Below are 23,133 nucleotides of genomic sequence, written 5' to 3' on the forward strand. Positions count from 1 at the left end.
CGCCTGCCTCTCCAGGATCTAACGAATATTGGACAATGTACTTTGACGGCTCTCTCAACATTGACGATGTGGGAGCACGAGTTCTTTTTGTGTCACCATCCAAGGAGTAGCTCTGGTACATCCTCAGGATTTATTTCCCGGCATCTAATAATGCTGCTGAATATGAAGCATGCCTTCATGGTTTACGCATTGCGGTTGAGCTTGGTGTTAAACATCTCTACGTCTACGGAGACTCGGCTCTGGTCATCAACCAACTCAATAAGGACTGGGACACGACCAGCAAAAAGATGGATGCATACTGCAAATCGATAAGAAAGCTAGAGGGTAGGTTCTATGGCATCGAGTACATACACGTGGTCCGAGACAAGAACCAAGCAACGGATGTGCTGTCAAAGTTAGGATCATCCCGAGCCAAGATCCCACATGGCATATTTGTCCAAGACCTGATCACGCCTTTCATTGAAGACAAAGATTCCACGGTCAACAAAGCTCCAGACCAGCAATTGGTGGCTATGGTTCCGGCGCCGAGCACAACCGAGCCGCCTTTGACCACTCATGAGCCAGACTAGAGAACACCTTTTATCAAGTACTTAACAGATGGCAGCGGTTATACTGATCGGACAGAAAACGAGCGCCTGATGCGTCGCAGTAAGCAGTATCTGCTCGTCGATGGTAAGTTATGGTGCAAAAACACAAAGGAAGAAATCTTGATGAAGTGTATAACCCAGGAGGAAGGCAAACATCTTCTAGACCAAATCCACTCTGGCTCCTGCGGCAACCATGCGCCTCAAGAACACTAGTCAGTAAGGCTTTCTGAGCAGGGTTTTATTAGCCGTCAGCAGTAGCCGATGTAGAGAAGCTAGTCCGCCGCTGTGAGGGTTGTCAGTTCTTCGCCAAGAGAATCCACGTACTAGCACATGAGATCCAGACAAGTCCAACCTCTTGGCCCTTCGCATGTTGGGGACTGGATATGATCAGGCCTTTTAAACCGGCTCCTGGGAAATTTATATGCGTCTTCGTGCTGATTGACAAATTTTCTAAGTGGATAGAATACATGCCTCTGGTACAGGCATCCTCAGAGAAGGCTGTCATGTTTCTTGACCAGTCCGAGCTAGGGCGTCCTCGGCTCTTCCTCTATGAGCGCCAGGTCGATAAGGTCGAGGATGGGCACAATGCCAGTTGCCACTTCTTGGCACCGGTTCTTCCACGTGTCCCCCTCCTCGGTGGCCTTGAGGTATCGTGCTTTCCAGTCATCACGCTCTTTGATCATGGCCTCTAGGTGCCTCTTGGCATTGACTTTCAAAACTGAACACAGTACAAGACATCAAATATAATGGCAAGACAAGACAAGGTGGGCAACAGAATAAAAAAGTGGTCTGGAATGCTTACTTTTCAGATCCTCCTTCATCTTGGTGGTGCGGTCCCGGAGTTCAGACTGGTCACACGCCAGTTTCTCATTGTCCTCCTTTAGGCGACCACACTCTGTGGTCACACGGCTATTCTCCCCTTGGAGGCGGGTCACTTCAGCTTCAAAACCTGCATTACAGCTGTTACTGTCAAGAATGCAACAACACAAGTCCTGCACTTGTTATGATAAGATGAAAATTTACTTGTTATCTCCCACTCTTTGCTATTGAGCTAGCCAACCAGGTTTTGGTTCTGTGCTTCTCGCTCTGTCCTCTCTTGGTCAATGGCTTCAAGTTGGCGGCACAAGCGTTCCACTTCGGCCGTCAGTTCTTTATTGGTCGCCGTGATCCCTTCAATCTGGTCAAAGCACCTCTTTCGGTACTTTGTAGTTTTCATCAAGTCCTGCATATAGACAAGCTAAGTCAGACAGTTCGACTATATAACACAGTCAAGTGGCCAAACCAGACATACCTGGACTTTTGTCACCAGACGCTTTGCCGCTCGTTCGACTTTTAGGGTCTCTTCGACCTCGGGGATTTCTTCGTGCATCACCCACTCATCGTTCTGCCAGCGCGACACATATACATGTTGTCGCTTATCTTGGGGATGGCCCAGGACTTCTTCAACTTCATCCTTTTTAGCTTCCTGTTCAGGGGGCGGTGCTAGTCTGGAGCCTGTAGTCTCCGTGACCACCATGGCTTTTTCCACGAACCGCTGCATCGGCAAGAGTGCTCTGTGCCGCCTTTGGCTGCTGCTCCTCGGCTTGGTCTGTTTCCCTTGGTGCCAAGGTATCCACCTCAGCAGGATTAGTGCTCGGAGCACTTGTACTTGGCTAGGCTATCTTCTCGACCAGCTGCTCGGGGACTATCGTTGGGCTGCTCGGCTGCTGAGTTTCCAGCGAAGTTTCTCCTACAGGTCCCTCCATGGCTGGCTGCTGGGCAGTTTTTTCTGCCATTGCTGGCGAAGTTGTGCCGCACCTGGCCAGCTGGTCGGGATCTTCGGTGGACGCCGACCTAATGTATTAGAGAAAAGTTTAGAAGATAATAGTATTCAATACAAGTTACAAGTCTACATCAAAGTTATAGATACTTACAGCTTCGAAGCGTGGAATGATGTGGCGAAGGAGCGTCTTCTCGACCGCCCCTGCTCCGTGGGCTCGGTAGGTTCCACCGGAACTTTTTCCACCACCGGCATAGGCGTCGGGGTTTGATGCTCGACGCTTCCTTCGTTTGTCTTCTGTGTGGCAGTGGTTGGTGATGCGATCACTGCCGGCACAGAGGAGCCACCCTGCTTCGTTGACCCCATTTGTCTCCTCCTCTTTCGAGGAACGAGCTGGAAGATGTCTGCATTCTCTGCTTCGTCGTCTAAAAGGGGGAAGATGGCTTGGCGTCATTTGATGGCAGCTGGATGCTTGCCAGCGACTCTGGTCAATGCATCCTCCACAGCCTCAAGTGCCACCCAGTGGACGTCGTCGGTCCTAGAGCTAGTCTGGGCAGCTGGGCCAGCAACTTGCAGGTAGTCCACACCGGGGGGTGAAGACACGAACACTGCTGCCCAGTCATGACCATTAATCTGAGACACATAATGGAGACAACAGTCAATTTCTTGTTACAACATGACTCTACAGTTAAAAGGAAGCATCATTTACCTTTGGAGGAGGTCGGGCCAGCTTGAAGGCGTGCTCGATGACGTTTAACCGGACATAGTTGGGATCGGCCAGGTTGAACAGCTCCCCAATCCTAGCTTTAACTTCTACCTTGTCGAGCACATCTTTCCAGGTCCTCGTTGGATCTGTGCCTCCTTGGTACTCGAAGCCAGGATGAACCCTCTTCTGGCAGGGCTAGATTCTTCGGCTGATGAAGTTCCCGACCACGCTTGGGCCATCAAGCCTTCCCCACGGGATCATCCTGAGCAGTTCGACGATCTGCTCCAAGTTCTCAGGCTTCTCCGACCAGCTATTTTTCTTCTCTGGAATCAGCCCCACGTCGCACAGGGTGATGGTGTTCAACTCTTCACGCATGTAGAACCACTTCTTGTACCACTCGTCTAGTGAGGTGTTCTAGGGGCAGTGCAAGTATTGGGCCCTCATACCGTCGCGCAGATTTAGGTAGACGCCTCTGGCTATCTTGGAGCCGCCGCTCCCTTTCTTTCGAAGACAGAATAGGTGGCGAAAAAGGTTGAAATGGGGCTAGAAGCCACCATAAGCCTCGTAGAGATGGATGAAGGTGGAGATAAGAAGAATCGAGTTGGGATGTAGACTGCAAATCCCAATCTCGTAATACAAGCAGAGACCATGAAGGAAAGGGTGTACTGGAATCCCAAAACCCCGTTTGAAGAAGTCTTCGAAAACCACAATCTCACCTGGTTGTGGATCGGGGAAGCTTTCTCCTTCCAGCGCGTGCCATCCCGTGAGTGCCTTGTTATGGAGCACTCCCATGGCGATGAGGCCTTCGATGGTCTGCTCATTGCTCTACGACTTCCACCACTCCTTTGCCATGACTCCTGCCTTTCTTCTAGGGCATCTCTTTTTCGCCATTAGTCTATCCTTACTAAGGGGGAGGATGCGGTGGTGAGGGGGTTGGCAATGATTTTCAGAGGAATAGGGTTTGGTAAGAGAAAGAAGAAGGTTGCGGCTGGCGAATGACTAATAGGGAACGGTGTGAGTAACTTACCAGATCTACATTATATATAACAAAGAGCTCCTATCGTTTCATCCGCCCGAGATTATTGGGAGACGTGCACATGCGCCACAGACGGTTGTTCACATAACCTCAAGATCTACGCCAATAAACGTGCTCCTTCGTTACCAGTGTACGCTGCCTCTTCGTTGATAGTGTAAGAGGGCCCACACTGACTGCACCGCCATACTAGGTGCCAAGCGACTATTTGCCAGAAAAGAGTAAGAAGACTAGAATGACGTACTATACCCATCTGCTTTTTTGACCAGGCGTGTCAGACTGGACTTGGTAGAGAATGGAGATAAATAAATACACCGAATAAATACATCAATGGCGTTCGTGTTTTCGATGCCTGTTTTGCGCTTAAGAATGGATCAGACTCTTACAATGCTCTGGGACCGCCCAGACCACTGCCATACTCGGGGACTGCCCAGACCACTGCCGTGCTCAGGGATTGCCCAGACCACTACCATGCTCATGGACTGCCCAGACCACTGATGTGCTCGGGGACTGCTCCAACCACTAACATGCTCGGGGACTACTCCGACCACTATCGTGCTCGGGGACTGCTCCAACAACTGATGTGCTCAGGGGACTATCCCGACCACTGCTCGGAGAATGATTCTCCTTGGCTACATGTGATTTGTACTCACATACAGTTGAGAGATATTTATTTAGACCTTGTTATAAGGCTCACTTTTCGCCTTTCAACAAGCTCGGGGACTATGTCGGTGCGATGCACCTGTCGGTGCATCTTGTATCGTCTGTACAACGATTGGATTTTTAACTTTGGTGGAAATTCTTTTTTAGACCCTGGCACCACATGCCTGCGTCACCTACTACCAGGCTTGGGGACTAAGTAGGCACACTTCACCTTGAGGTGACTGTGTTTTGATCGACCCCTATGCTTTGAATGATTGTAAGGATTACTATCGTGCTCGGGGACTGTCCTGACCACTGCTCAGAGAATCGTTCTCCTCGGCTACATATGATTTGTACTCATATACAGTTGAGAGACATTTATTTAGACCTTGCTACAAGGCTCATACTTTGCCTTCCAGCAAGCTTGGGGACTACATTGGTACGATGCACCTGCCGGTGCATCTCGTATCATTTGTACGACGATTGGGTTCTCAACTTAACTGAGAATTCTTTTTAGACCCTGGCACCACGTGCCTACGTCACCTACTACCAGGCTCGGGGACTAAGTGGGCACACTTCACCTTGCGGTGAATGTGCTTGTTTTTCGACCACTACGCCTCTGATGATCAAAGATGCTACGCTTCAAGACGCACTTACATTTCTTTTTAGAACTACAAGTGGGCACACTTTCCAGGACGGAAATCTTTTTCTTTTTTCTTAAGAGCACCATACATTCTTCGGACAACCTATTTCTCCAGCGACGACGGTGGTCAAGAGATGTCAAGGACTCGAGCCTTACTTGTCGGAGAAGGTCGAAATGGCGTGTCGCAGCATAATACATGGTGCTCAGGGACTAGCTGTGGGGGTATTAACCCCTATACCCTTACGGCTAAGCTTAGGCTGGCCCGGATCAATGGGTCTGGTCCATCTGAAAGATGATGTGCAGCCTAGCCAACCTGGTTGGAGTCCCGCGCAAGGAGTCAAGGCGGATTTGGCGATCAAGCAGGATCCTGGTCGGTTAGAATAGGAATCCTTATCCGGCCACGTATGGCAATTGTAACTCACTAGGATTAGTTTTCAGATCTGTAACCCTACCCCTCAGACTATATAAGGCGGGCAGGGGATCCCTCTAAAAAACATCTCTCATTGACATACAACAATACAAATCAGACGTAGGACGTAGGTATTATGCCTTCTTGGCGGCCAAACCTGGATAAAACCTCGTGTCCGTCTTGCGTCACCGTCTTGTTTGTGGCTTGCGCATCTGTCTGCCGACAATCTACTACCTTGGGCATACTCCTAGGTAGACTGCCGACCATATTTCGTCGATAGTGACCATGAAGGTCAAGCTCAGATCCCGATGGCTCTGGAATGCCATTGACAAGGGCACCAACATTGAAGAAGACAACATGTCAGCATTGGAAGCCATCCTCACTGCTATGCTAATGGAGTATAGGGTGCCATTGGGGGCAAAGAGCTCTGCTAAGGAGGCGTGGGAGGCCATTGCGGCGATGCGCGTTGGTTCTGACCGTGCAAAGAAGGCGATGGCCCAACTACTGAAGCAGGAGTACGCCAACCTCAAGTTCAAGGATGGTGAATTGGTGGAGGACTTCTCCCTTCGCCTATAGACGCTCATTAGCAAGCTAAGGAGCCACAGCATCACCATCGACAAAGAAGAGGTGGTCTCCAAGTACCTCCACTCCATGCTGGCGAAGTACATCTAGATTGCTCTCTCCATAAAGATGATGCTGGACTTGTCCATCCTCACCATTAAGGATGTGACAGGTCATCTACGGGTGGTGGACGAGCGCATGGAGCAGGCCATAGCAATGATAGACAGCGGCAAGCTGTTGCTAATAGAGGAGTGGGCTACCCAAATGAAGGAGAAGAAGTCCGGGGAAGCCTCCTCCAACCACAGTGGTAATGGCAAGCGATGTGGCAAGGCTTCTTCAAAGAAGAAGAAGAAGAAGAAGAAGAAGAAGGTCAACCCCAATACCTGCCGATGCTGCGGAAAGATGGGCCATTGGGCAAAGGAGTGCCCAAATCGCAAGCAGGAGAAGAAGGCTGAGGCTCATCTGATGTAGGCTGATGATGATGATGAGGCCACTCTCCTCATGACGACGTTCTGTGCACTACACGATGTTGAGGCTAAGGAGAAGGGAGAGGGGATGGTGGTGGAAGGGCCTAGGAAGGCTCTGAAGGCTGTCAACCTCGATGAACTGTGCGCCCAAGTCCACCTTGGATGTGTGGGCGGCAAGCAAGAGCAGCGGTGGTACCTGGACTTTGGTGCCAGCAACCACATGATGGGCTCTAAGGCAGCCTTCTCTGAGCTCGACGATGATGTGATCGGCACGGTGAAGTTCGGTGATAGCTCAAGGGTGGCGATCCAAGGGCGCGACACCATCATCTTCAGGTGCTAGAATAGCAAGCACCATGCACTAACGAATGTATATTACATCCCATAGCTATGTTCAAGCATCATCAGCATTGGCCAGCTGGATGAGTGTGGCAACGAGGTACTGATCAAGGACGGTGTCCTCAGGATCAGGGACTGGGAGCAACGGCTTCTTGCCAAGGTGAAGAGGTCCTAAAATCAGCTGTACCTACTCGACCTCAAGGTGGAGCAGCCCATCTGCTTGGCTGCACAGCGTACGGAGGAGCCGTGTCTATGGCATGCCCGGTATGGACATCTCAGCTTTGATGCTTTTGGTCGGTTGGAGAAGATGGTGACTAGGCTGCCTCACATCGAGCGCGTAGGCGAGCTGTGTGACAGTTGCCTGACTGGGAAGCAAATAAGGTTATTGTTCCTAAAGACGGTGAAGTACCACGCCATAGAGACCCTCAAGCTGGTCCATGGTGACCTCTACCGACCGATCACGCCGGCGATGCCCGATGGGCGCAAGTACTTCATATTGCTAGTGGATGACTACAGTCGATACATGTGGTTGTAGCTTCTGACCAGCAAGACCGAGGTGGTGGAAGCGGTCAAGAAGTTCAAGGCACGCATGGAGGCGGAGAGCGGTAAGAAGGTGCACGTGGTGCGGACTGATCATAGCGGTGAATTCACTTAGGTGGAATTCGCTGTGTACTACGCGGATCAAGGCATGGTGCGACACCACACCACACCATACTCGCCACAACAGATGGTGTGGTGGAGCGGTGGAACCAGACGGTGGTCGGCATGGCTTGATCCATGATGATGGCTAAGAAGATGTCGGTAGAGTTCTGGGGAGAGGCGGTGACCACGGAGGTGTTTATCCTCAACTGCGCGCCCACCAAGGCCTTGAAGGGCAAGACGCCATTCGAGGCTTGGCATGGACGCAAGTTGAATGTGTCCTTCCTTAGGACATTTGGCTACGTCGGCCATGTGAAGAACACCAAGCCTCATCTCAGCAAGCTAGAAGACTGGAGCACATCGATGGTGCCCCTAGGCTACGAGGAGGGCAGCAAGGCCTATCAGCTTTATGATCCCAAGAGAGGTAAGGTGATGATCTTTAGGGATGTGGTGTTCGATGAGAAGGCGACCTAGGACTAGGACAGTCCAGGCATGAGGGAAGCTGGCGGCTTCACTAGCACCTTCATCGTCGAGCGCATGGTCATCCACGGTGGTAGAGACGCTAGAGAGGAGGTGTCGACCACTCTAGCGACAGAGACAAGCACTCTTGGGGTAGTGCCAACCACTCTAGGAGGAGTGCTGAGCACTGTAGAGGGGTGCCAAGCACTTCAGCAGCAGTGTAGAACGCTCTAGCACTAGAGTCGACCACTCTAGGAGTGGTGCTAACCGCTCTAGTAGTGGATCCGACCACCCCGACAATGGTACCGAGTGGTCTAGTAGCAATGCTAACCACTCCAGCAGTGGTGCCGAGCGGTCCAGCAGTGATGCCGACCACTTCGGCAGAATAGGGAAGCTAGGGACCACCGATTGAGTTCACCTCCCCTTCGAGCGACATCAGCGAGTTCGTGGATGCCTTCCACGATGGCGAGGAGGTCTGGTTCCATAGGCTGGACAACATCGTCAGCAATGCAGGGGCCATAGGCCTGGCGAGTCAGGTGCTCGACAATCCAGAGCTGCTCCTTGTTAGTGTCGAGAAGCCACCGATGTTCGAAGTGGCTGAACACGACGCCAATTGGTGATGGGCGATGTTGGAAGAGATGAAGGCCATTGAGGACAATGGCACATGGGAGCTGGTAGATCCACCGATGGGCTGCAGGCTGATCGACTTGAAGTGGGTCTACAAGGTGAAGCGAGATGAGCACAGCGCCATTGTCAAGTATAAGGCTCGGCTCATCGCCCGCGGCTTCGTGCAGCATGAGGACATTGACTTCGAGGAAGTCTTTGCTCCGATGGCGTGAATGGAGTCTGTTCGCTTGTTGTTGGCCATGGCAGTAGCGAAGGATTGGCGTGTCTACCACCTCGACATCAAGTATATGTTCCTCAGCGGTGAGCACACGAAGACGGTCTTCGTCAAGGAAGCTCCGGGCTTCGCCGTCAAGGGCGCTGAGCACATGGTGCTTAAGCTGCGCAAGGCGCCCTACGGGCTGTGACAGGCCCCTCGGGCGTGGAACGCCAAGCTCGATGCCACCTTGGGTGAGCTTGGGTTCACTCGCTATGCTACAGAGCACGCGCTCTACATGAGGTGATGGGGGAAGGAGGAGCTCATCGGTGACGTGTACGTGGATGACTTGATCGTCACCGGAGCACGAGCATAGGACATCGATGGTTTCAAGCGTGAGATGGTGGCTCATTTCAAGATGAGCGATCTCGGCGTGCTCTCCTACTACCTCGGCATCGAGGTGAGGCAGGAGAAGTAGAGCATCTCCCTGGGTCAGCGCGCCTACGCAGAGAAGCTGTTGGAGCGCTACAACATGGCAGAGTGCAAGCCATGCGCGACTCCGATGAAGGAGCGGCTGAAGCTGAGCAAGCACAACACTGCTGCAAAGGTGGATGCGATGCGCTACCAGAGTATCGTTGATGGGCCACGCTACCTCACTCATACCCAATCGGACATTGCGTTCGCGGTTGGGTACGTCAGCCGTTTCATGGAGGACCCACGCGAAGATCACTGGTCGGTAGTGAAAAGGTTGCTGCGCTACGTCAAGGGGACGCTCGATCAAGCGATCATCTTCCCCAAGAGTGGCAGCAAGGGAGGGTTGTGGCTCACGGTGTTCAATGAGGCCCCCAAGGCAAAGGAAGGTGAGCCAGAGCTCACTATTTTCAGCGATGCGGACATGGTGGGCAACATTGATGGGCGACGGAGCACCTCCGGCGTCCTCATCTTCTTTGGAGTGGCCTCCATTGCTTGGTAGTCACTGAAGCAAAAGATCATGGCGCTATCGACGTATGAGGCAGAGTACGTCGCAGCGGCCGTGGTGGCATGCCAGGCTATATGGCTGCGCCTGCTGCTGGGCGAGCTGACCGGCGAGGAAGCTCACCCGCCAGCTCTGATGGTGGACAACCAGCCTGCCATCGCCCTTGCTAAGAACCCTGTCCTCCATGATCGGAGCAAGCACGTCGACATCAAGTTCCACTTCCTCTGGGACTGCATCGATGGAGGGTAGATCGTCATCGAGTTTGTCGAGACCGGCAGACAGCTCACTGACATCCTCACCAAGTCACTCGGATGCCTGCGGTTCATGGAGCTGAGGAAGATGATTGGCATGGATGAGGTCAAGGCATCGGGCAAGAAGCAGGATTAGAGGAAGAATTGATAGACATAATCTGTTGCTCCCCATTCTCTCCTTGGTTGGAGACTGGTCGGCTCGGCCGATCACTCCCTGTTGGGAGTTGGGGATTGATTGGCTCTGCCGATCAGTTCTTGTAGCTATAGTAGTATTGCAATAGGCCACCTCTAGTACATTAGTTGGTAGCTATTACATCGACCATGTCTTGGTAGTGGGATGAGGTAAGCTTTGTACTGCTAGGAGTAGTTGGTATACTCTGTACCTTAGGAGTAGGGAGTTAGTGTACCCTGTACCTTAGGAGTAGGTAGTTGGTGTACTCTTGTACTCAGGAGTAGGTAGTTGGTCAACAACTATGTACCTGGTAAAGGTACAACTAGAATTGTATATATTCCATCCAAAGGACAACAGAATACTCAGTTCAGTTGCCATAAACCAAAGGGCAGGTTTTCGACCAACGCTGGTGCTTATGCTGAGTGTGTGTGTGCTGTTCTTAATCTCTTCTTCTACCTCTAGCCATAGTGAGTAAGTGTGTGTGCTGGTAAACTACTTGCTTACTTGTGCAGGGCAGCTAGGGATCAACAAGCGGTAGCAGAGCTATACAAACGCCGTCGCCGGACTAACCGTTGGCGATGATAGACGGTTTGAAGATGGACGACAGTAGCGGCGCTGCTGTGGCTGCCCAGCCACGACAGGAGGTCATTGTGCGCACGGTGCGGGAGGTCAGCGGCACCAGTTGGCCGACACTGACTCGCACCAACTATGGTGAATGGGCGGTGACCATGAAGGTCAAGTTCAGAGCCCAATGGCTCTGGAATGTCATTGATAAGGGCACCGACAACGAAGAAGACAACATGTCAGCGTTGGAAGCCATCTTTGCTGCTGTGCCAGCGGAGTACAGGGAGCCATTGGGGACGAAGAGCTCTGCTAAGGAGGCATGGGAGACCATTACGGCGATGCGCGTTGGTTCCGACCGTGCAAAGAAGGCGAGTCCCGTTTGCTTACCTCCCCCCTCCCCTTTTTTGTCATATATTCAACTAAAAAGGCCCAACGTCTTTGATCACTTTTGCTCTAACCCCGTTCGCGTGCCTTTAAATCCGGCTTGATCTACTTCTTTTTTTATCTGGAATAGTGTTTTCTCACAAATTCCTCCAAACCATCCCAATTCCTCCAGAACCATACCATCCGAACGGGGCCAAAGATGAAAAATATACAAATCCCTCGTGTCTGATATTGGGTTATCAGAAAACAAAATTGAAGAAGCAATAGTAATGCAGCAGTATTGTCGGCAGATGCAGCTTGAATAGGTATTAAAAAAAAGCAAGAATAATAGGAGTATAAAAATTGAAGAAGCGATAGTAGCAGCAGCAGGGTGTTGATGGAGATGCAGCTTGAATAGTTATAAAAAAGGTAAAAAATAATACATCATTAGGGCCCGAGACCTCTTGATCTGCAGTCTAATGCTCTACCACAGAGCTATGGACCCATATGCACGCAAATTATTTTTTATTATTTAATTGAATAATTGTGTACCGATTAATAAACTGCTGTTCTCGAGCTATACTTTGATTCTCCACAGGCCACAGCAGAGTCTATTCAATAATCTTGTCTATCTATCTATAAATAAATGAACGATTCTGCCATGCTTAAAATGCCAGCTTCTAGAGGACAAGGGCAAAAACCGATCTATATTATGACCATAGAAGAAGCGAAGGAAATCCTCGAGAACTTTCAGTAAGTTAGAATCTCCAAGTGTCATTGGAGTGCAAATGAGGTAGCTCATGAGCTGTGTCAGTTTGGTAGAAGAGAGCTTTCATATGTTTTTATTGCTAATGACATCCTGACCTACGTGTCGGTGGCTTCAACCCGTGATTTTAATCATGTTAACCTTCTATAATTAAGCTCTCCCCGTTCAAAAAAAAATCAGCTTCTAAGCGAAAAGCAGCTAAAATCTTGGCAACGACGATCATATGTTGATCAAACACACACTGTGACCTTTGCAATTTGCAAAATGGGAATCAAATAATGAAACAGTGGGGGGTCTAATCTTGTCTTCAGCAGATAATCGGGTATATTAATGGGCCAAGAGGCGAATTCATATTTCATAGCACCCAACTAAAACAACCATCGACACGGCTATTCTGGATCAAGAAGAATCGTCCCTTACATACTACCCATGTTTAGAGTAGCATACAGACTAGACATCAACATAGCAAAGTCGTCGACTCATTTCGGGTTCCTGAGAACAATGATGACTGAATCCCCACGGAGGAACATCTTGCTTATGAACCTGTCTTTGTTCACCGGAAGAGCCTTCTTCTTGCCTTTACCAGTCTTAGGTACCTGCAGCATAAGCAACAGATGTCAATGAACACAGCAACACAAGAGATGGAAACAATTCAGAGGCTGGGGTATCGTGTTACCGTACCTCAGTCCACATCTCCCTAACATTCTCGAGAACCATGTTGCAGTGCCGATCAAATGCCCTCACACGACCAAGTAACTTCTTGTTGTTCCGGCAGTTGATAAGAACCTAGCACATATGAGAGAGCGCACATAATCAGAATACAGAGCACTTAAAATGCAATATATGCAGTCTGCACTAAGCAATGTAGCATATCAGAGAGATAGCTGTGGGGGTAACAATGATACAGCTTGGCACTTGCAGGAGACAGGTCAAGGATTACAACTACTAGTTGCAAGTGGATGAAAATCAGTGTCTGATCAAAGATATAACAAATATCCATGACCATAACCTAAAGAGCCACTGACAAGCAATTTTGGCTAAATGAGTTCAATATCAAATTAGTCAGCTTACAATGAAACCAATCATTCCATACAGTAGATGAATTAGTGCAAGCTTACTTTTGCATTTCATCAACATAAAGAGATCTGTTGACCACAATACAAAGAACAACTGGCAAGCAACTTTGGCAGAATAAATTCAACATCAAAGTAGTAAGCTTAAAACAAAATTGACCATTCCATTCAGAGAACAGATCCAGGGAAAGAAATCTGACTTCTCAAACGAATTAAACGACAGTAATTTTCTTGGTAATGTAAACTGAGGAATCTGTGATAGAGGTCATTTTGGTTTTCTTGGTCCAACCTTGTCCACTAGCCCAGCTAAACAAGGTTTGGCAGAGAAAACCGGTAGTGGGGGACAACCCCTCAAAAGTCAAAACCAAGACAACTGTTGCCACCTTGCCCCAATCCAAACCCAACAAAGAAACAAAACATGTTTGCTTGTCAACTAAACTTGTTGGGCAAGGCTAGGCAAGGAAAACAACATGTCCTTGTCTCTCACAACTTCCAATCATGGTGTAATCACTTATGTGAACAAAAATAATGTGGGAACAGCAAGCTTGCAATAAAGGCCATGTTGCAGTGAATGACATGCGAATTGCATCTAAGGAAGATGTATAAGCTATGAAACAAAGAGCTGGTCTTACAATTTTCTTTAACTGGATTGTTAGGCTACACAGAGCTAAAAAGTTTAAATACGAAAGCAACAATCAACTGGCACAACGGATATACAGAAAGTATGGTCGCACACCCTAATGATGACACAATTTTCAAGGAAGTGACTGTAAAAAATACAGAGGAATTCCTGTTGTGTGCTCCTCGGATAGCTGAATGTTTTAGTAACACAATCACATGGCAACCATACTAACACTTGCGTACATGGAAGAGACAATCAGATGTACACAGACAAGAATATCAGCATTTGTATACTTGGAAGAGACAGGCAATGTCGACAGCCAAGACAAGAATGCCAGGATTTGCATACTTGGAAGAGATAATTGATATGGACTGACAGATGGTTAAAACAGGAAAACATATTAAGTGGTTAACTGAGACATCATCAATTAGTAGGAAAAGCGACCAACCTGAGTATTGTTCTTGACGCTCATCATCAGCACTGACAAAGGGCCCGTGCTGAATTCCTCCTCCTCCTTCTTTCCCTGTTTGAAGAGCGAGTCACGGTTAGATTTGTAACCAAAAGACGAGACATCGCATAACTAGTAACTAGGGAAGGAAAAAGGCGGCAGCTTTGTGCTTACATTGGCTTCCTCCGCCATCGGTGCGGCTCACCAAGTAGAGCCGGCAATCTGGAATTGCAAAAAAAAAAAAAAAAGAATGAATCTTCTAGGAAGAGGCAGGACTTTGCACACATGTACACCCAAATTTTTTTGCCAAAAAAAAAATCGAACTAGTAGGCATTTACATATGAGCACTTGTAATTACTCCTAGATCAGATCCAAATACTGGCCCAAGTTAGGGTTCGGGTGCTCCGTTTCGCACAGCAGAGAGGGGAGAGAAGGGGTGCGCATACCCGATGGGTGCTCGTTGCCGGCGAAGCTTCCGGAGAAGGCTTGGCGAAGGAACCGACGAGGCTAGAACATCAGGCGCAGGGCGGCGGCTGTTGGCAGCCAAGAGCCCAAGAGAGAGAGAGAGAGCGCAACGAGGTCACGAGGGGGTGAACAGGAGAAGAAAAGGCACGAGGGCCGTTTGGTCAAGCGCCCTAGAAACTTTCGTGGGCCTCAAGCAGGCCTGAATATCCGGCAGTGTGTCTACTGTCTAGGCCCAGTGACCCATTCGTCCAAATCTGTTTTTTTTTTTATGTTTAAAACATGCTTTCTTCAAGAAGTACAGACCTTTTTCTATTTCTATGCATATAACTATACGGTTTATATACATAGCAAAAGCTAGAAATGGAGATGGATAAACTTTCGGCTTCATACATCATCTACCGAAGATGTATCACAATTCACACCACACTTATATTGCATAGATGTAGTTACTGTGTTACTAACACACATGTAGCCGAGTGTCCAGATGCATCACTGATGTGTACTTCAATAGTTTTTTTAACAAATGTACTCTATCAATGCAATTATATATATACTCAAGACCTCTGCAAACCTGAGACAGATCGATTAACCAGGACATCAGATCAGACGAGACAGAAATTAAACACACACATACACACTGCAGCTTTAATTTGATGGAATTAATCAACAAACACACGAAGATTAAATTAAAACACACTAGTCCTACACTAACTTCCACAACGAACTTGCATTGCTACTTAATTAATCCGGCGATCGATCATCATCGTCATCCATTGATGAGGACAGAGGAGGCAGAAGACGACGAGGACGCCTGGTGGTGGTGCTTGAGCGCCCTCTCGACGAGCATGTTGAGGAAGTTCATGAGCTGCACGGCGTGCCTGAGCGCCGTGAGCGGGTCGTCGGCGCGCGTCATGTTGGGGGCGAACACCATGGCCACGTTGCGCGTGCCCATCTTGTTGGCCTTGTCCTCCCGCGCCACGTCCGCCATGAGGTTGACCGCCCAGTCCAGCAGCGCCGCCCTGGGCGCCGGCAGCCTGGCGCCGCAGAGCCGCGCGCAGTCGTCCTCCGTCTGGCACCGCGTCACCTCCTCCGCCGGCAGCGCGTCCAGCAGACCGCCGGGGAGCTCCCGGAACCACGCCTGCATCATGTTGTCCCACGTCGTTCGCGCACGTCAGATAGGATATGCAATGGCTAGCTGAACGGCCGGACTACTACGGTACGGTACCTTGATGAGGCCTTCGATGCAGTGCACGTCGACGCCGTCGGGCACAACGCCGGAGTTGTTGAGCTGGTCCCTGGCGTACTGCTCCTGAGCGCCGTCGGCGGCGACCCTGAAGATGCCCTCCGCCGTGAGGCCGCCCTGGTCGTAGAGGCGGCGCTGCAGGTGGAGGAGCACGGTGGGGACGCTGTTGCCCCGACCGTCGTAGGCGCACTGCATCGACTCCGTGGACACGCCGAACACCGTCTTGCTGGCGCTGGGCGCCCGGACGACGCCGTCCTCCACCGCCCCTAGGCCTAGGCCCGGCTGCTGCTGCTGCAACAGCTCCTCGGGGACGCCGCGGAAGCCATGGAACCGGTCGAACGTCACGTGCGCCACGTGCAGTGGCGAATCTAGAAAAAACTGTGATGGGGTCGGCGCAAACTCATGATATAATTTATAGTAATCTAACACCATGATACATGCAAAATATAGGCATAATTGTGAAACCAGGCTGCAAAAATTAAGGATTCATATATAGGAGCGAAATTAATAATATTATAATAAGATAAGAATAAACTTTTTATAATAGTAGTTACCTCTTATAATTTCACTCTACGGGTACTATCGTCTAATTCTGGAAACGAACTATGACATCATCATTTGGGATTGCATCAAGAAATTCTTGTTCCACGAAGCAAACGACACAGTCATTCATAAATTCATCCCTGATACGGTTCCGTAGATCTGTCTTCACAATTTTCACTACTGAAAAACATCTTTCCACTGATGCTATGGCGATAGGAAGAACTAGCACAAGTTTGAGGAGTTGATATACCAAAGGAAAAGCAATATGTTTTTATGTATCCACCATGAATCTACCAAGTTCAGAAATAGTATCCAATGGGGCAAATCTTGCATCGGTTCGCACGTTATCAATGTAAATACGAAGCTCAAGACTAAGATCGTCTGGCTCATTTGAATCAAATCACTAGGATATGCATTTGCCAACTCCATCGAACTCTCAAATTTGAAAGCATCAAAAGAATTATTGGAATTGAAAGCAGCAACATAGGTAAGCAATTCAGAATTTACCTCATTAAAACAATCATTAAATTTTGTAAACCGCAAATCAATAATTGGGTTCAAGCAATCATATTTGTAGTGATCATCACAGGGGGATTTTTTTCCTTTCAAGAATCCGTCCATTGTGCTTTGATTGGCTATCAAATTAGTGAACACAATTAAACACTAAAGTAGATATTGAATAACAGCAAGCAGCCTGCAGCCATGCGTATATTTCCTTACCTGACATGTTGATATTGCTCCGATCAGCCAACGTCACGCCGGCGCCGGCCACGGCAAGATACGGCGATATCTACAGGCTGTGAGGGGGGCGATCGCAAAGGAAGAAACCTAGAAGTTGAATCAGAAAGACAAGCATCAGGCGGCGGCCGGTCTAGGCAGAGTAATCGACGGCATGGTTTTTGGGCTTGTTAGCTTCTTTGCTTCTGTTGTTTATTGGCTACACGATGTCCATCCATGTATTCATATTGGGCTTTTGCGTTTGTGGCCTGCTGGCCTTTGCACTGGGCTGCACAGTTGTTGGAGTCAATATTTAATTTCACTGGGGTCCAACATGATGAGAATACAGAGGGTATCGCTGGTTCTACGGAAGTCATCAGGGTCCGGACCCGACGCTTTACTTAGATCCGCCCCTGGCCACGTGCCGCACGTCCGTCGGCCACCCGATCTCCATTATCTCGTCGCCGTCACCACGCGGCGGCCGCCCGGCTAGCACCCCTGCTCCTCGTCGCCGCCGCCGCCCTGCATCGTCGTCGTCATCGTGTTCATCTCTGCAAGAATAATTGAAGCTGCGGCTAGCCCACGCAGAGATGAGATGTCGATGGATCGGAGAGGGGAGTTGTGGATCAGACGTGATGATGGATATGATGCGAATGCGAGGACGGAGATGAGACCCAGGGACAGGGAGTGCACTGCAATGCAAGCAGAAGCAGTTGATGGAATGATGGTGGAGGGAGAGGGAGACCGGCTGACGACCGAGACGGAGGCGGTTGCTGGTGGATCCATGGCACGCTGCCCGTGGCCTGTCATACGTGAGGAACTAGCTGCATGCGCATACATCCTGCAGCGACGTGAGCGGCACCACTACGCCAACTCGCCGCTTCATCTTTTCTGTGCAAATATGTGCCTCGTCTTATAATCAACCTAAAAGATCTTCGTCGATGCGATCGACATGTATGGTCTACTCACCTACCTAGTAGTGGCCCATTGTATAATAGCAGTACACATACAAATAAAAAGAAAAAAAAAATATGTTGCAAGTTGTGAGATACTCCTATTATTATATATGTATGTTTGGTTAATTTGGTATAAACTCCGTCGTATTTAAAATTTTCCACGCGCTTCTTGCAATCCCAGCAGTTAGACGCAGTGCCAACGGCTTTCAGGAGGGTTATTGACATTTTGTTTTTTTTTTAAATCCAAGCATGGGCTCAAATTGACTTCATGTTATTAGAAATGTAAGACAAGGTGTCTCCTTCCACCTCTCAAAAATTCAAAATGCACTCGTTGGTTAGGTTACTTGAACCTGTTCACACAGGGTATGCTCGTTCCAACTTCAGATACGGCTATGGCTGTAGTTTGTGAGTCACATGCTACCGGTGGTGGATTTAGAAACGGGACGAGAGGGGGCTAAATAATATACAACTAAAAATCTTACTAACCGTACATTAATAGATATAAACAAACAGCATACATAACAAAGAACATAATCGACGATATCAATTCAAAGGAGCGAGACAGAGAACATTGTAGATACTAGATAAAAATACCAAATTACTTCATAGTTTCACACCACTTACGTGTTGTGGATCTGCTGCCGCTGCTCCTCCTGGTTGCGGTCATAGAGATCCACGTAGAGGCCGCGAGGGGCGTGCTCACGAACTGCGTCCATGCTTCGGTGTGGCGGTGTTCATTAGTCCTCTCCGTGTCTTAAGTCGGGGTAGCGGTCACACGGATGTTATGGGTGGATTTGAGAAGCGAACAGAACCACATCAAGGGTTCTAGCACTCGGCAACTCAAGAGGGGAGAGGAGGGGACACGTCTAGGCCGCCATGGGAAGGCGGATGAGGCCGCTAAGGGGGCTTCTTTGTTGGGGTGGGGGTGGAGGTAGGGCTAGATGGGCTAATATAAGTTTTTGTTTTCTAAATAATTTGGACAGCACCCGAGGTTAGATCCCCAACCCAAATCCACTCATGCCTGCTATTGTAGCTAGATCGAGCCAATTTGACCACACACCCATTCGTGTTCTTAGCGAGTTGACATGTGGCTGGTAGGCAAAAGGCCCACACACCCTGACAAGAGGGTATATGGCCCCATTCCTCCTGTACATTTCTCGCCGGTGTCGTTTTTTCTTCCTATGTTTTTATTATATTAGTTTTTTCTTTTCAGTAACTCATGTCATGTCTTTTACCATCGATTATCCATGCCAACCATGTGACGATCTATCAAAGTCCTCTTAAGCAGAGGCGGACCTAGGATTCGGAAGGTGGATATCCAAATTCCAAAAGGTACAAAAACTGATTATAGCATCACATAGTACTAATTGTATAATATATATTATATATTATCTTATATACAGTAGAATTGAGCGTTAAATCTGTAATTTCAAAAGTTAGATATTGGCAAATGCTACTATAACAAATATATATATATATATATATATATATACACACACACAAAAAGTTAAAAATGTTGGATTCTGAACCTGTATGTGATAGGAAGTGCACTATCTGTGGTCCTATGGATGCACGCAGAGAATAGCCTGACGGCCCGTCGGCTTCCAAATTCCAATACGAATCAATGCGAAAAGAGAGAATTCCCGATAGGCCATTATAAAAGATGCAATTTTTTTTTACGACACTAGAAAAGTTCATCTTCCTTGCCAACCACCCGTTCACAAATTTCGTCCCCTCCAAGCCACTACCATGAACTTTGCCTCTAACGTGCCTTAGCTGGAGGACGAAATGTCCATTCTGCCCTCCGCTGAAAAGCTCAGTGGTTCCTTGTATGCCACCGCCGAGAGTTGCTCCTGGGCACCGTTTTGGCGTAGGCCGGCAGCGGCGACGGCGACGACGACGACGACGGGAGCACCAAGCTCTCAGTGGCGTGGTTCTTGAGCCTGGCGGAGGGCCGGGCGTACGCGATCCGTCTGCCGGCGCTGAGCCTCCTGAACCTGGTCACAGGCGCGCAAGTCCTCCTCCCGCCCGCCGCGGCGTGGACGACTGCGCCAAGAGCTTCTGCCTGCGTTTCTGCTTTGCCGGCGATTGCGGCGAGGATACGCCCGTGCTGCTCATCTGCCATCCCCTGTTGTTGTCCCGCTTCGCCATCGCGCGGGCCGTGGACGCGGAGTGGGCGCTGCTCGACGCCGACGCGCCCGGACGGTGCTGGGTGGACGCCATGCGCGCGTCGTCCTCCGGCGCGGACAGCAGCCGGTGTACACGATGGACTCCGCGGGGCACGTCGACGCGCGGGAGTGGGACGACGTATCCGCGCCGTCGTGCGTCTGCTCGGCCCTCTCGTGCGCCACGGAGGCGGGGTGCCGCAAGTACCTCGTGGAGCTCTCGCACGGGCGCCGCGGCAGGCACGACGCGGCCGACGCCGACGGTACTGACATGACGGCCCTCCAGTCCTTTGTTCTTGTGGCACCTGCGTTTTCTTCTTCTCGTTCTTGTTCTGAAAAAACTGGGCGATGTACGAAGACGACATATTGAAGGAACATGTCAAGTTGTACGAAGACGCCTCCTACCCAGTTAAGTGATCTGATCAAATTCTTCTCATCCAGTCTTCCTACTTCAGATTCAGAATGCCGATGTGCTAGCAAACCAGAGGTAACTATGGCGCCGTTCTGCCAGTTCAATGTCAACGGGAGCCGGTGTACACGATGGACGCCGCGGGGCGCGTCGACGCGTGGGAATGGGACGACGTCTCCACGACGCCGGCGACACCCAGCAGGGCGGTCGCGCCGCCGTGCGTCTGCAGCCTGCAGCCCCGGCCGGAGCACGTGGAGTACACCACCACCGGCGTCGAGCTCTTCGAGTGGACGGCCGCCACCTAGGGAAGAGCTCGTCTCTGTGCGTCCCGGCGGACGACGCTGGGTGCCCCGGCGGGGTGAGGGGATGCTGCGTCCGCATCCACATCGGAATCTCCATCCCCACGGGCACGAATCTGACGCTGCAAAAATCTTTGCGCCATGAAACAGGAGCGGCGGAGGCGGCAACAGCAACACCAGCACCACATGCCGCCGCCGCGCCTTGAGCTGGCGAGTGGCGATGGCGCACGCGCGGGACGGAGGGGGCCACGGCCACGAGCACGAGGAGGAAGCTGAGGCGGCCATCTCTACCTGGACGGCGACTCCGAGGCTGGTGAAGCGCTCGGCTCGGGGCGCGTGCCGCCGTCTTCCTCACGGTTGCAGAGGCTGCTGGAGAACCGAGCGCGCGGGGTGCGGAACTAGTGGAAGTAGCGGTAGAATGGCCATTAATCCAAAAAACTGACACCCACGCCCAACGCAACGGGGATATCATAGATTTTCATGGGCATTAAATATGTCTGTCTCGATGAAGAGAGAGAACATAAAAGTTTTATGGGAGTAGAGAGAGTTTTATAGAGATGAAATTCTTCTACACTATTTTCAAAATATGGGGGGTTGAAAACTACTGAGACTGACCTAACAGGGATGACGGCAGTGGTACGTAGGGGACGAAATTTGTGAACCGGTGGTCGACAAGGAAAGGAAGTTGTATCCTTTTATAATGGTCTGCAGGGAATTCTCCTCTGTTCCCCCAGCACTAGCGACTTGACGATGCGGTCGGCCATGCCGTCGGCGAGCATGAACAGGTGCCCGGCGTCCGGCACCTCATGATCCAGGGCAGCTTCCGCGCGATGTGGCGCGACATGATCGGCGTGACTACACGGTCGTCGGCGCCGTGCCACAGGTGCACCGTCACTTCCTTTTCGCCGGGCGGCGGGTTGCCCAGCTCCAGCTCCAGCGGGCTGCAGTCCCACTCGCCGAACGCCACGATCATGTCCCGGTGCAGCGCCTCGAACACCCCCTGCTGTTTGACCTCCGCCCTGTAAGGGCGGGGCCGCGGCCCCGCGGCTGCGGCGAGCTTGGACATGACGTCGAGGTCCGGCGGAGAGTAGACGCGGCGGTCGCGCGCGATGAGGCTGGAGTGAGGGAACCATCGCTGGGTGTTCCACCAATAGACGAGCCACGGCGCGTGTCGCGCCACGCTGACCGCCCACCGGTCCTGCGGCAGCTGCGCGGCGTACGCCCGCCTGGACACGCCGCCGCCGGGGAAGCCGCGCCACCAGAAGTTGGCGACGGGCGACACGAGCGCGGCGCCGGAGAGCCTGTGCGGGATGTGGGCGAGGCAGCTCCACACGACCTGCCCGCCCCTGGAGAAGCCGACGACGTGGAACCTGTCGCCGAGGTCCTGCTCCGTCTGGCACGGGTCTGGGTCGCTCTCGCCGTACCCGGGCCGGTCGTAGGAGACGACACAGGCGCCGAGGCGCCGGAGCAGGTCCTGCGACGCCGGGAGCACGTCGTGCCTGCAGGAGTCGAAGCCATGGACGAAGATGTTATTGTGGGCGGCGGTGGCCCGGGGAACGCCGGTCTCCAGGTACGCCAAGTGCCTCCCGTCCCTGAGCTTCACCCTGGGCGCCGTCACCGGCGGTCCTCCCGGAGCGCCGCAGATCCTGGGCGGCGGTGGCCTGATCGCCCGCTGGTACACCAGCCGGAGCAACGAGGCCAGCAGAAGCACAGAGCATACCTGCAGACGAATGCCTTTTTTAATGAACGGATAGGTAAATGTAATTGTATACATTTCTCTTGTACTTTTAATTCCAACAGGAACCATGGAGCTTTTGTAAGAATAAAATTATTTGTACCTGCATATTCGAAGTCGATCATCCAACGGTAAGCGGCGAAACCTCGAGCAATCATATTTACAGAAATTATTTGTACGAATGGAGTGAGCCACAGCCACTGCAAGAAATCTGATTATAAGTGATGGAAAACCTATTACCTATATGATGATGGTTGATTTTGTGATTAATTTTGCGTGTGGGTTAATTGGATGACGAAGAGATG

The 23,133-nt window shown here is 50.7% G+C and overlaps 3 protein-coding genes and 1 pseudogene across 3 annotated transcripts; 1 reads left to right on the forward strand and 3 right to left on the reverse strand.

The window, feature by feature from the left end:
- Positions 1–9,623: 9,623 nt before the first annotated feature.
- On the forward strand, positions 9,624–10,034 carry LOC136455601 (secreted RxLR effector protein 161-like). Its single transcript, XM_066455556.1, has one exon. It carries the CDS (start codon positions 9,624–9,626, stop codon positions 10,032–10,034), a length of 411 nt encoding a protein of 136 aa, XP_066311653.1.
- A 2,415-nt stretch (positions 10,035–12,449) lies between these two features.
- On the reverse strand, positions 12,450–14,897 carry LOC136454099 (uncharacterized). Its single transcript, XM_066454645.1, has 5 exons — positions 14,743–14,897; positions 14,471–14,518; positions 14,297–14,371; positions 12,835–12,939; positions 12,450–12,749 (listed from the first exon to the last, which is right to left on the reverse strand). Exons 2-5 carry the CDS (start codon positions 14,486–14,488, stop codon positions 12,633–12,635), a joined length of 315 nt encoding a protein of 104 aa, XP_066310742.1. The 5' UTR covers positions 14,489–14,518; positions 14,743–14,897; the 3' UTR covers positions 12,450–12,632.
- A 436-nt stretch (positions 14,898–15,333) lies between these two features.
- Positions 15,334–17,375, reverse strand: LOC136454098 (rho GTPase-activating protein 3-like). The gene is made up of 4 exons (XM_066454644.1): positions 17,268–17,375; positions 17,055–17,182; positions 15,987–16,382; positions 15,334–15,899 (listed from the first exon to the last, which is right to left on the reverse strand). The coding sequence occupies exons 1-4, from the start codon at positions 17,272–17,274 to the stop codon at positions 15,528–15,530; spliced, it is 903 nt and encodes a 300-aa protein (XP_066310741.1). The 5' UTR covers positions 17,275–17,375; the 3' UTR covers positions 15,334–15,527.
- Positions 17,376–21,747: 4,372 nt separating this feature from the next.
- LOC136451151 (uncharacterized) lies at positions 21,748–22,889 on the reverse strand (annotated as a pseudogene).
- Between the last annotated feature and the right edge of the window lie 244 nt (positions 22,890–23,133).

The sequence above is a fragment of the Miscanthus floridulus genome, chromosome 5 (assembly GCF_019320115.1).
Source record: "Miscanthus floridulus cultivar M001 chromosome 5, ASM1932011v1, whole genome shotgun sequence".
NCBI classification, from domain to species: Eukaryota; Viridiplantae; Streptophyta; class Magnoliopsida; order Poales; family Poaceae; genus Miscanthus; species Miscanthus floridulus.